Consider the following 14066-nt stretch of genomic DNA (forward strand, 5'->3'; position numbering starts at 1 on the left):
TAGGCCGTTGAGGTCAATAACCTTACGGCTCGGTCATGACCAAAAAGCGCGTCAAATGCACGCCGCCGATTAGTGGCGAGTCACACACCCTGACACGTATCTGCGCCTGGGTTTATAGGTCGCGCGGCCGCCAGAGATAGGTTGCTTGCGCCGCAGAGGGTTGTCTGATGGTCTGAGGAGGGGGTTGGTGTCCACTTAGAATTGAACACTTGATCAAAATTAAGGCCTAGGCCTAATTGAAGCCATTTCGGGGACCATTTTAGTTTTGTCATTGCTTTAAAGTGTACAGGTGTCCAAAACAGAAGCCAAAACGGACACTTCTTTATACGCAGGGGGTATCAAGGGGGGGCTGAGTATTTGAAAAAATCAAAATAAAGGCTCAATTGAAGCACCATTTTGACAAAAACGGACACTTCTTAATACCCAGGGGGAATGTGGCCCCCTGAGTAGGCCCTATTTGAAAAAAAATCAAAATAAAGACCGAATTGAAGCTATTTCACGACCACTTTGACACTATAATAGTTGTTATCGGGGGTGTCTGATGGAGGGTGCGCCGGGGAGGGGGGGGGCATCATGCACTCGAATATGAAAGTAACGTACCTGTCCCTACCAGAGTATGACACTAGGGGTCTATCGAAGGTTATTATGGTCAAAAGGGGGTCATTCAGCGGGGGTCTCCAAGAAAATGTCTGAGAACGCTAAAATTCAGTGGTATTAACCGTAAAATATAACTTTCTGGGCAACGTTTTGTGAAAAATTGCCTTTTGAAACTGAAATTGCTACAAAATGTTAAATTTGTTCACAATGTGCTTAGCGCTAAAATATTTGCAGATTTGGTGTAAATTTCTATTAAAAAAGGGGGTCATTGGGTGTAAGCTGGTGAAAAAAGGGGTCATTGGGTGACAGATTTGCAAAATAAATCTGAGGGATTGAGTGAGTATAACAGGCTCAAAATAAGCTAAGGTGTCATAAAAGTGTAACACACAATTATTTTTCCAGCTCTTTTCTTTTGGTCTCCAACCAGGTTTAAATTATAGTATGCACATATATCGTTCATATACACTAAAAGAAAGATAAGTTATAGACCATTTACTTCACAAATTTAATTTTCTAGCCCTTGCGTACGTTATATTTGACAGACACAATTTTGATGATTTTCTGCAATCAAATAAAAATTTATAAAGTATTACATAAGGTATTTTGTGGTTATTTAGGTGTAGGACCTACAGCAACTGATTGTGGAAAAAATGTGTCCAAATATTACAATAAGGAGGATAAATTGTTATAAATAAAATATGTGTGTCTGTCAAGCCATAACATACATAAGATGTCTGTCAAATGTAACATACAGAATAATAATTTGGCAAAAACAGTAGTTCAAGATGGGAAATTGAATAAAGATCACATGCAGTTTATAAATCACATGTTTTAAAACACTTTTATAAACTCTAAACTATCATCATAATGTGAACATCAAGTGATTTTTAATTTTTTAAACGTATTATGTATGTTACTTTTGACAGACACATACAAATCTTGCGTATGTTACTTATGCGTACAAATGTTTGACAGACAACACTTAACAATGGATTGTGTCATCAAAAAAGCTTCTCCTCACAAAGTGATAGTGCCACAAAGCTAGGTGGAGCTAAATGCTATGTCATGTAGCATAATTAGCTGTATCACCCTAGTTTAGCAGGAATTACAGCACCGTCTTGCGTATGTTACTATTTGACAGACATTTCAAGAAAAATTTTAAAATTGTTGTATGTTCAAAAAAGATGGCAGCCACTTACAAATTGATTATAATATGGAGAAATGAAGTTATTGATTTACCCTTTAGTTTATGCTTCAAGTCTTTGTTTATAAAAAACTGAGGGACTTCAAAATCAATCAAAAGTTTGACAGACAATAGTAACATACATAAAGGCAAACTTTTAAATCCTTTTTTTATCTGTTAACTTATAATTCATAATGCCTCTTTCTGTTTTTTTTTGATTGGTTTACTGCACCATTTTGGGAAACAGGTCACATGAATTTCTATAAGGATCCATAAAAAAATTAAAAGCTGTTGAAAAAAGGCGTCTCTTGGCATGTTACAAATAAAAGTGTAAAAATAGGCATTTTACAGCTATTTTTTATTTTTTTATTATTTAGAGTGAAAGGATTTTACTTAAATTGTGTATGCTATGTCTTTACTACCTAAACTTGCCACTAAACTAGCAAATATTCCATTTCTATAATTATTATTTTTAAAAAAAGATGTCCAAATATATGGCTATAATATGACACCTTAGCATATTTTGAGCCAACAACATTATCACAGATCTGGATATTCACTTAAATAAAAGTTTAGCTTCTTACATGACAGGAGCTAACATGATCATCAACATCTGAAGCTATCTGATTATTACTGGATGAATAATCTACACCAAGACAGCATGATTATCATCACCTGCCGTTTACTCCCGTTTACTAAACACTCCCGCTTACTAACCGCTCTCGTTTACTCAACTAGCGGGGACCAGCAAGCGCTGGTCTCCCGCTAGTTTGTATAATAATTGACATGACAAATGAAAACATGAAAGGCAGGGAATGCAAGTCACAAAACTTGTGTGTTTGAACCTTCAAACAGTGTGAAGTTGGTTTGCAGGCTGAATGATTTCTTAGCTCCTGCAATGCACATCTCACATCAGAATTTATTATTACAAAGTTGGATATTTATTTCAGAACTTTTCCAATCATATCAATGACATGTTCCTCATGAGGCTATGCTTTTTGCATATTGATCTTTTGTTGGTGTTTTTTTCCTTTCCTTTTTCTTCTTTAATCCTGAAATTCTCACATCCAGTTACTTTTACTGGGTGATATGCTGTAAGCTATATCATCAGGCTGCTCAAATGTATTCGTGTAAGCCAGCTCTACAAAATAAATTATTTGAAGATAATCCAATATTTATCATTCACATTACGTATAATAGGCCTATATTATGTATATATAAGACATTCACTACTTTGAGGTCTCCATATTTTCTTCTTTTTGCCAGCTATAGCTATAGGAATATTACAATAAGAAGGTGGCCTGAATGTTTCTCCTTCTAGTCGGACATAAGAATATGCAAGATGTAAATAATATTTATGAGGATCCTAAATAAAGGAAGTGGACCTGAGAGAATAAAAATGTATTCCTCTCTGTGTGGCAAAGTTGGATAAGCTGTAGACCAGGAATCTCAAGTGTGCTGGTTCCATCCTCACTACCACCAGTTCTGATTTTTTTGCTATCTCAATTATTTATAAATTAAGTCAGTTCACCCAAGATTTCCTTTCTGGGCTATTGGAATAAGACAAACAAGGTGATTACTGGGTTTCTATCCCGAAGTCCTATTGCCTTGTACCAATGCTAGCATATGAGGCAAAGAGAGAGAAACAAATTCACCACTATACTTAAACTTACCTGAATGATCTTTAAGATAGGCCTCAACAAGGTTATTCACGATATGATTTTTGTTGATCCGCTGTACAGTAATCCGACACTGTAAAAAGAAAGTTGAATTAGGGGTTCATTCATAGGATTGAGGGCATAAATCAACGATCATGCCCGAAATCCTATGAATGAACCCCGTTCATACATACCCAACATTCTGAACATTGTTAGCGATTCAATACAAATGAAAATAATAAGGGTTTACAAGTTTAAATAACCAAAATTGGGAGAAAATGAGTAGGCCTACTTGCAGGAAGCAGCTCGGCTCATAAGGTCAATGGCCTGGAGTCAACGCGTTCATCTTTTGCGCTCCGCGTGAGATGGGCGCGGTAACATGCGCGTGTACGCAACACTAGCAAATCGTGGATCACGTTAATTGGGTTCCAACGCTGCGTGACGCAGCTTGTTTATGCCCTGCGTACTGGTCATAAACGGAATTTATGACCAGCAAAAATCGTCCCATATCCAATCAGAAACGTCGTTATATCGTGAGTATGTATGAACAAGATGTCATATTTGGTGATCCAGCTCTTTTATATGATGCATGCACCATAGGTGTGAAAGAAATGTGATATAAAGGGATTTTGTTAATACATATCAATATTTATATAATTTATCTTCAGATTTGAAATGGCAATCAAAATACCCAGAAAAGATATAGAGGTTCTACACAAACTAGGCAGTGGTGGTTATGGCACAGTCTATCAAGTAATATGGAAGAAAAATTCATATTCATACAGAACTGTTGCTGCAAAAGTGCTTCACACACCTGACTGGCAAGAAGTTGAAATCCTGTCTGCGCTTGATCACCCCAACATTATCAAACTGTTTGGGGTAGTGGAGGAACAATACAACTTTATGCAGATATTGGAGTTATGTGAAGGTGGGGATCTGGGAAACTATCTTAAAAAACACAAATATCAACCCCTCCCACAAGATTTATTTAATGCATGGTCTCAACAAGCAGCAAGAGGAGTTGAATATTTGCATAGAATAGGAATTATTCATTCAGATATTAAACCTAATAATTATTTGATTAACAATAAACATATTCTTAAACTCTGTGACTTTGGTATATCAAAAGATACTTTTTTGACACTGGAGAACTGTAGCTTTGCGGGTACAATACCATACATGGCACCAGAGATTTTTGTTGAGGAATGCCTTTCACCTAAATCTGATGTTTATTCATATGGTATTGTACTCTGGCAATTATTAACAAGGGAGGTTCCATTTCAAGGCAGTCTATTTCAAGTCATTCTTTATCAAGTTGGCCATAATGGTCAGCGGCCTCCAATTCCTGCAGACTGTCCACAATTTCTTGCTGACCTATTAAGATGGTGCTGGCGAAAGGATTATCACAAAAGACCAAGCATGGAGGAAGTTTTGGAAGTGCTAACCATGCATGAGAAAACCATGCAACATGCACTTGGCACTTCATCACATAAGAAAGCTGCAACTTCAGGACAAGGACTTCACTCTCAAACTCAAGAGGAAGCAAACCAGATGCTGGGTAAGTACACCCAGGATGCAGGGCCTCCGACTTGTTAAAGCTCAGGAGAATCAAAGTTGATTCTCCTAACCCAATTTTGCAAGAATCAACTGATTCTCCCAAAATCTGAAAATTATGTGCACATAGCGCAAAGTCATTACTGCCGGGGTTCAAGGCCCCACCTAAAGGCCCTGGAAGCTCTTGGGTTCTAGATACTCTCTGGTGCAATCTGAGCCTTATTTGGAGCTTCTTTTTCATATTTCAGAAATATCAGACCTTGTCTTTTGAAATTTCCAGGAGTGCAATTTATTTATTTATTTATTTATTTATTTTATCTTTTTACAAAAAAAAAGAGAGAGTAAGTTATAGACCCTAAATTACTTCTTATTCAAGGTTGGAAACTGGAGAAATACTGTAATTAAAAAAATTTTTTTTACAAAAAATGAAGAAAAAAGAAGTTATAGACCCTAAAATACTTGGAGTTATTCAATGTTGAAAACTGGAGACATATTGCTAAGAAAATTTGATAATTGTTTTTTTTCAAAGCCGCATAAAGTTGTACATTATAATTACTGTTACCTCAATTGAACAGCCACAGACACATTGAATTAGTATGCATTGCTAGCTGTTCAATACAAGCAAAGGTAATTAAAACATACAACTTTATCCAGCTTAGCAGTATGTCTCCAGTTTTCAACATTGAATAACTAGAAGTAATTTAGGGTCTATAACTAACATGGTTTTTCTCCTTCAATTTTTTGTATAAAAAAATTAAATTACCCAAATCAATTCTGATTCAGGCCCCTCGGATGGAAACTTATAATTTGATCCAGAGATTCCATTTTTATAAATGTCAAGGGCATGACCTCTTCCGGGTGTACAATACCTCCAAATATTTTGCCCACATCTCAACGCCCGGACATATTTTTGTATAAAGAATCTGCCCAAAAGGCTTTGATTGCCGAACTCACTGTTCCTTTTGAACAAAATATTAAAACATCTTATGATCGTAAGCAAAACAAATATGCCGGTCTTCTTTCTGATCTTAACATGGAGGGTGTAAAAACAAATCTAGTTTGTTTTGAGGTTGGTTCTTGTGGCCTGGTCAGTAAAGATAACGTTTCTCGTGTGCGTTCCATTTTCAAATTTTGCAAAGCTACATTCACCAAAAAGGTCACCAAAGACATTTCTAAACTAGCTTTGTTGGGCTCATACAGTATTTGGAATTGTAGAAAAGAGCCCTTGTGGGATGACCTCAAATACCTCAAATTGAACATTGTTTAATCATGTCTGTTGGTACTTTTTATGCATTTCTTGTAAGTAATTGTTTGTTTTTGCTTCGTTTTCCCTGCATTGGTCCATGCTGTTTTTTACATTGGCATGTTGGCCATGTCCTGGGTTTTGTGTGTGCTTTTTTTAACCTTGTTTGTTAATAAAGTAATATGAAGAATGAAGATAATAATAATAACAACAACAACAACAACAACAACAACAACAACAACAACAACAACAACAACAACAACACAAGCATGTCTTATCCAACTCGTAGTCATGTTTCCCTTCAATATAAGGACTGATCAATAAAATACTAGGTGGATTGGGGGGAATTCATAAGCTGACAAATGCATGTCCTTTGTTGTTTCAGTAGCAGCAAAGAGTCCACACATGGTGGATGTTCAGCAGCAACCAGCTAGTCCACACAAGGTGAACGTTCAACAGCAACCAGAAAGTCCACTCAAGGTGAACGTTCAACAGCAACCCCAGCTATTATCAAGTGCATTGCCTGTAAAAGAAATACCGTTTTCCAACATGGTGTTCCATGAACACATTGGAAGAGGTCGTTTTAGTGAGGTGTATTATGTATCACTCACTAAAACATGTAAAGGACATGCAGAAGCAGCAGCCAAAAAAATCTTCATAAAAGCAAATGAAGAAATTGAGATGCTGAGTAGCCTTCATCATCAACACATAGCCACTGTGCTTGGAGTAAGCTATGATCACCCATTAACATACTTGGTACTTGAGCTAGCACCTCATGGTTCACTACATGATCATCTTATAAGGAACAAACTTCAACCTATCTCAGAAGAACTGAAACGCAAGTGGATGAAAGAATCTGCATTGGCAATTGAATATCTGCATGACAACAATGTTCTTCACATGGACATAAAGGCTCGAAACTGTCTTCTTTTTCATGATTTCACTTTAAAGCTATGTGATTTTGGTTTGGCATCAAAACTGACTGAGCAGGGTATCACACAAACAACCATGAAAGGAACATGGATGTTTTGGGCACCGGAAATAATCAAACCAGGTGAAGGAGTTGTTTCAAAGTATTCAAAGAATAGTGACATATTTGCATATGGAATGCTGGTACTTGAAATATGCACAAGAGAAGAACCGTTTCCAGGTGCTAACTTCTTTCAGTACATGATGACAATTTATGAGGGTAGAGCTAAAACACCAACCATTCCAGAAAGTTGTCCAAAAGATCTGTCAGACCTGATGAAGAGATGCTGGAATCATGAACCCACAGAACGTCCTACCATTGGAACTATAATTGAAGGTAAGTATTGAGCAAAACAAGTTACAAGATTTTTGTGAAAAAATGGTATCATATTAAACATATTTTTCACCTGAAATTGTTGTCAATACGGAATTTGTTGTCAATACAGAATATATCCTTCATTTGCTTTCAGTTTGGATTGGTAAATTAAGCAACAGATTTGTGATTTATAATCAAATAAACAAACAGAAATCTCTGCAGCCAATTAGTCTAATTAGGATATATTTTAGTGTATTTATTATTTCACTGCAGAGACTTGTTTTATTTTCCCATGTTATTTGTGATTCCAACATATTGCAGTATTTTGGAAATATAAGAACAGAAACCTTAGTAGATACCTTCAATTAAAAAACAGTGTTGTTTTCATAAACATTGATCTACAATCACATCACAATCATGTAACAAAGGTAAAGACATTCAGACTGTATTTTATTTGCTTACTTATTTTCTTTTAGAACTAGCTTACTGGGAACTTGTAACAGCAAATCAAACTGGCTCGGAGTCTGTGAATGTGAATGCTGCACCTATATTCCAAGTGAAATCAATGGACATCAACCAAGATGGAGGAAAGATAGAGGTTAACGATACAGGGGTATCCATCAAAATTCCACCAGGTGCTATTCCAGATGAAGAACCAGTGGAAATAACAGCATCAGTGCACTGGGACAAAGAATATCATCATACAATCCAAGGAAATGATATTATCATAGGTCCAGCAATTCACTGTAAGCCAGATGGTCTACGATTCAAGAAACCAGTACAAATCACATTCCCACATTCAGCAGAGAATATTACTGCAAAACAGTTGGCAGTATGGACAAGAACATCCAGTGGTAATTACATGAACTTATTAAAAGATACATTTTTTAAATATATGTGACACGATCTGGTCCATGGAGACCAAAGGTGGCAAATTTGAAACTGAGATAAAGGCAAAAAAACAATAAATTACATTAGAAAATACACATCACAAAAGTTCATAACTTTTGAACTAAGTATGCTAGACTTTTGTTATTTTCAGTACATGATAGCTTAATGTTTTTAGAAGGTAATAATTATAGTAACTCAATTTTCAAAAATGCCTCCTTTGGCCTCCATGGACCAGATCGTGTCACATATATAGAAATTTCAATATTTTAGTGTCTCCTATTTTTTTTAATGGTACTGCCAAATCAGAAATGCCATTATGAATCAAATATAGCAACACTTCTTTTTAACTGAAATGTGATTGGAATTTAGAGGCTGGATTGTGATCAGATCTGTACTTGAACATGAACAGTTTTTTTAAAATTTTTTTATAATAAAACAATCATGCATTATCTTCAACAATTATGCTTATTATGGCATTGGAATGAGCACTTATTTACATTGATCTCCAAAAATTTATTTTTAATGATTGGGATCACAACAAAATCAAGAACATCGGATCTATTACTTTCATATAAATTATTTTTGAAAAAAAAACGTAAATGCTCTCCCTTGAGTCCACCTCAGTTAAAAGTTAGGCAAGACGATAAGACTGCCTTCACCAGTGTCACTGCTCAGGAGTTGAAATCAAACTGATCAATAGCAAAAGCTGTGTCGCTTTTGCAAAAACAATGGTTACTGATCAATCAGCTTGATGCTCTGAAAATAGAGGTAAATAAAGAGTATATGTACAATTCACTTTGTGCAAAAGCTCTAATGAACATAAATTCAGCTTTAGAGTTTTGTTTTACAGTTAGGGTAAGGATTTGAATTCGGATAGTATTAAGAGATAATTAAATCATTAAGAGATTATGATTATGGTAGCAACCACTGCATTGCCTGACTGAGGTAAGTTTTGCTTCAATCAATGTTTGTGCTAGACAGAGACTAAATGGCAGGATTTGGGATTAAATTCTGGTTTAACGCTTGATTCTTTGAAGCTGAAATAATTAATGTCACTGTATAAAGATGAATCATTAGTTATTTCCTTTACAAATTAAATTTTATTATTTTATATCAACAGCTTCTCAAGATTGTGTGTGGAGAGTTATTTGGCAGAAAGATGGTAATGGTTCTGTTGAGATTGATGGAAGTGCTGAGGCAACTCTCATTGTAGAAGCAAACAGAATTAAGTTGAGAGTCTACCACTTTAGTGGGTTTTCATTTTCCTACTGGTGGAATTGGTTATGGGGTAACAATGAACTACAACAAGGACCAGAACCAGGACTTAGACAATTGCCGTTCTTGAGACTGATGTTTCTGACCTTCATGCAACCATCAAACCTGATGCATTCTGGAGTATTCATCAAGATATATGTTGTAAGAGAGGATGAAGTTCAGGTAAACTTAATAATTCACACTACATTTTGTGATATCCATAATCACACTCACAGCATGTATTTCAATATAGTCCTATGAACAGAACATGTTTTTTCTTAGTAACAGACCATCCACTGAATCTCTGATCATGCAAAAAAGACACTAAACTATGAAAGTCTAAAACAATCCTACCCCCCCAAAAAAAAAAGATGCACATTACAAGTCAATTTTGTCCCAGTATTGGAGTGGGAGACTGGGAGAACCTTCCCACCTGCACACCATTGGCCAACTCTCAATAATTGCTATCTGTCAATGGGCAATTGGTGCACTGAGAATTACGTTACCATAATCTGATATGTTGTTCTTTCATTTCACTTCCCCCCAGAATGTAATTGATGTGGAGAAAGACAGTAAAGCGTGTCAGTGTGCAACAAGAAGACCTTACAAACTCAACTTGAGAGAAGAAAACACAAGTGATATGAAGTTTGTTGTACGGATTCTTGGTCAATATGATGGATGGGAACCACAGAAAGCAGTAAAGGTATGTGTTGGCTAATTGTCATTTGATTATTTTGCTTGCTTGCATCAAGATTTGAATTATTAAACTTACAGTTTACACAAACATGCATATGGCATTTCTTGTAATAGTTTTAAAACTCAATAAGGTCAATGTATAGGTTGGCTATAGACCTAACCATATAGGGACATAATCTACAAAATGTTCATTTGGAATGTTTATAATCTACTGCGATTTTTGGTTCTTTTTGAAATTCCAAATAAACTGATGATGTTTACTCACATTTTAGTGATGCTTCACCTCTACCTATAATACTAGTGTTTTGCAACACATCACGTATGACTGTTTCCCTTTATAAATTATAGGCATCATTTTTTGCCAACTATTTTGTCAACATCTAAATAACAATTTATAACATTATGTTAGAATATTTTGCAGTACATTTTCAATAAATGTTATTTTTTAGGTTTTTTCTTGCAACCTTTCCTAACCTTTTGCGAATAATGTCCAAAACATTTTGTGTTTGCTGGGTATATAGTGCTTACTACAAATTTATGAATAAATTTGTTTTTTATTACATTTCTATGTTTATATCAACAAATTTAGTCAAAAAAAAAAAAAAGAAAGATTTTTTTTTTAGCTTCAAGAGCGCATGGTTTTTAAAAATTGGTCGCAGAGCAAAAAAAGTGGACAAAAAACGCAATAAAAAAAAGAAATTCTGCATCCACGTAACCTTTTTTGACATCCAAAAACAACAACACAACAACAAATAACCAGGGCTTAGAGTTTTTGGCCAAAGAAATGAGATGCATTCTCAGTTAACAGTCATATCAGTATCACCTTGTATTCATCAATTTCATTCTATTGAAATTCAATTCATAACATACTAACGATCATCCGTCCTTCGCGGTCAGAGTCTTTCACGGTTTGTAAATTTTGTATATTTTGTGTACATGCAAAAATGTTTTATTTAATGTGAGTAATGGTATGAGAGGAGATTATCATTTAGAAATATAATATTTAGTATCCTTTCCATATAAATCAATGGCTTGAAATTGCAATTAGATCGTGAACCGTCTTCTTGCCACCATATCATATCCACCGTGAGAGGTCTTGCCCCTGTTTGGTGCTGGCCGCCCTGATATTTAAGATTTTTATGCATTTACAGTACTTTTTAGCCCATTTTGGACAATTTTGTTGTACCTTTTAGGCCATTTTTTACCATTGTCGTCCAAGCTTGCCCCCCTCCTCACCTTGAAATGTACCTTGCTGCCCCCCTGCAAAAGTCCTGGCTACACCACTGAGCAGATGAACACAATTTTATTCACTTCCCTCTTTGCCCCCTGTGGTATGCTGGCTGACCTGATATTTAAGATTTGTATGCAAGATGTTAATTGAGTTTCTACTGTGTCATGTAATATATAGTTGAGACTACAGGCATACTTCTACTGTGTCGTGTAATAGTTGAGACTACAGGCATGATAGCCTCACACTGATGGCAGGAGAAAAGGCCTATTTCAGGCTATATCAACATTAGTGTATTGTGTTGGTGTGAAAAGTTTTAGCATGCAGTGCGCTGCCAGTGCTTTTAAAACTAATTAACATAATTTGACACCCTTAACGTAAACAAAAACAAAATTGGACGTTTTATTGGGGTGCAGACAACCTTACTCTACGTAACGCAAATATCCATTTTCCGAAATAATGTAAAACGTAGAAGTTTTTAGCCTTACCAATTCGCCAAACTCAGTAATTTATTATAGATGTTTCCACAATATATATTTACAGAAAATAGAGTACTCAGCATTGCAGTTTGGAGAACTGGATTCCATGTGTTTCGTGTACTTTGAAAAGAAGAAAAGTTGCGTGAATGAAATCATGGGAACGATTGAAGTCTATCGGGAAAGAGACACTCCAATTGCAGAAATACCATTTTTAGACCCACAGAGTGATATCCAAAACACATGTAAGTTATGGGAAGAAAGAATATTTGATGCAGAAATCACTGTGTGCAATTGGATTTGGTCTTATGTGATCAGATCATTCTGGACATTTTCACACACTTTGGTCACAACCATGCATGGTTTCTGCAAGCATAGTCACAATCGTCCATGAATGGGAGTGACTTTTTTTTCCTCTATAATACAGAAGAATGTATTGAAGATCATTCATTTATAGGTTGATAACTGCGTATTAATTGTTGAGTGATATTGTACAAAATAATGCATCTAATGTACAACCCCTATGGGAGAGAGATTAGAGGCATCAACATCTCAGTATAAGTGCATTAATTTGCACAATTTTTCAAGCAAACAAGTAATATGCATAAGCTTAAAAAGATACCTTCTGAGAGTGTGTTGAGCAGAGACTTACATGTAGCTTGCGATGCCATCATGGCATCTTCATTCAGCGTAGGTATCTTTTTAAGCTTTCAACATGACAGAGTCTATAAGTAATACGCAGTTTATAAGTTATTTCTGTACTTGGTAAAAAGTTTGGTTAGCCTACCAATGCATTATATTAATACTATGTGCAGTCCTTATTTACCCTAATACGGGCAAGTTGTTTCCAAACACACATTTTGTTTTACCAGCATGCGTCTTGTTTTCACCAGCGTTTGATAGAACATTGTTCCATGCACCCGTGTCTATTGAAGTTATTTTTTGTTTGTTTTCTTGTTAATTTCCTACAGCAAATAACATGAGTCTTCTTTCACTAGAAGATGTCAGGAAGCCATCATCAGCAAGCTCTGATACTAGTTCCATCACACACACCACTACTGGTGCTCACCCTGATATACTAAGGTAAATTATGTTATTTTGTCTTATGGTGACCAGAAATGGGTTCAGATAATCTAAGATTTTATAATAGGGACCGGAATCCATCACACCATGAGCGCTGCTTTCACGCTGCCTGTAAGGATATCAATCAACTTACAATGTTTTTTGCTTTGTTTGATTGCTTACATGTACACTGTAAATGCAATGTTTTGTAATTACACACATACAATTATCTAAACACGTTTTATGGCTCGACACTTGTATTTAATATCTATACTCTAAAATTGTGTGTTTTACAATTACACATTCAAGGCTTTCTAAACATGTTAAATTTCTAAGCGGTAATGTTACCAATTGCTGAGCTAAACACTTGCTAAACATTACAGGCTCTTTCGTTTAGCAATTAAACATCACATTCAATTGAGAATAATATTTAATTGCTAAACGGAAACACTTGTAAACACGGATGTTTAGGAATGAAACACTTTTTATGACACGTGATTCAGAACTCAATTTTCATTGGACGAGATGTCAACCCCAAACTTTTTTGCACGATGCAGCTCAAATCAGACGACATCGACCCCGAGATAAATATCATTTGAATTTCGCAATCGCAATGGACTCAAAAAATCCATTTGTTGGTCTCAAACACAACGCATCAGTGCAGGAGGTCGCAGCGGTGGTTAGAAAGCACTTTGGGGAAGAGACAGCTATGATATTTTCAGGTGAGAAATATTTTGTAATGGACAATTGTATTGTGATCTTGCCGGGTGATCTTGGCACAGTATGAGCATGCACTGTAATGACTGTGGTGTGGTGTATTGTCAGTGTGTACGCGTGTGACTGTGGGTGAGCAATGTGAGTGTCAGCATGCAGCCATAACGTATCCTGTCCGTATGTCATGTCTGATGTAGGCCTATGTACACTGCTTGTAAGATTAAA

The 14066-nt window shown here is 35.8% G+C and overlaps 2 protein-coding genes across 2 annotated transcripts in view; one reads left to right on the plus strand and one right to left on the minus strand.

Moving 5' to 3' along the window:
* The window catches only part of LOC140163447 (E3 ubiquitin-protein ligase CHFR-like), a 129076-nt gene that overhangs the window by 28056 nt on the left and 86954 nt on the right, over positions 1 to 14066 (minus strand). Inside the window, exon 11 of the mRNA XM_072186760.1 lies at positions 3454 to 3532. Within this exon, the coding sequence (XP_072042861.1) occupies positions 3454 to 3532 (79 nt within the window). The remainder of the gene's footprint in view (positions 1 to 3453; positions 3533 to 14066) is intronic.
* The window catches only part of LOC140164114 (uncharacterized), a 38555-nt gene continuing 28602 nt past the window's right edge, over positions 4114 to 14066 (plus strand). The window contains exons 1-7 of the mRNA XM_072187359.1: positions 4114 to 4996; positions 6621 to 7541; positions 7997 to 8374; positions 9532 to 9848; positions 10213 to 10368; positions 12133 to 12310; positions 13037 to 13148. Of these exons, the coding sequence (XP_072043460.1) occupies positions 4114 to 4996; positions 6621 to 7541; positions 7997 to 8374; positions 9532 to 9848; positions 10213 to 10368; positions 12133 to 12310; positions 13037 to 13148 (2945 nt within the window). The remainder of the gene's footprint in view (positions 4997 to 6620; positions 7542 to 7996; positions 8375 to 9531; positions 9849 to 10212; positions 10369 to 12132; positions 12311 to 13036; positions 13149 to 14066) is intronic.

The sequence above is a fragment of the Amphiura filiformis genome, chromosome 11 (assembly GCF_039555335.1).
Source record: "Amphiura filiformis chromosome 11, Afil_fr2py, whole genome shotgun sequence".
Classification (NCBI taxonomy): domain Eukaryota; kingdom Metazoa; phylum Echinodermata; class Ophiuroidea; order Amphilepidida; family Amphiuridae; genus Amphiura; species Amphiura filiformis.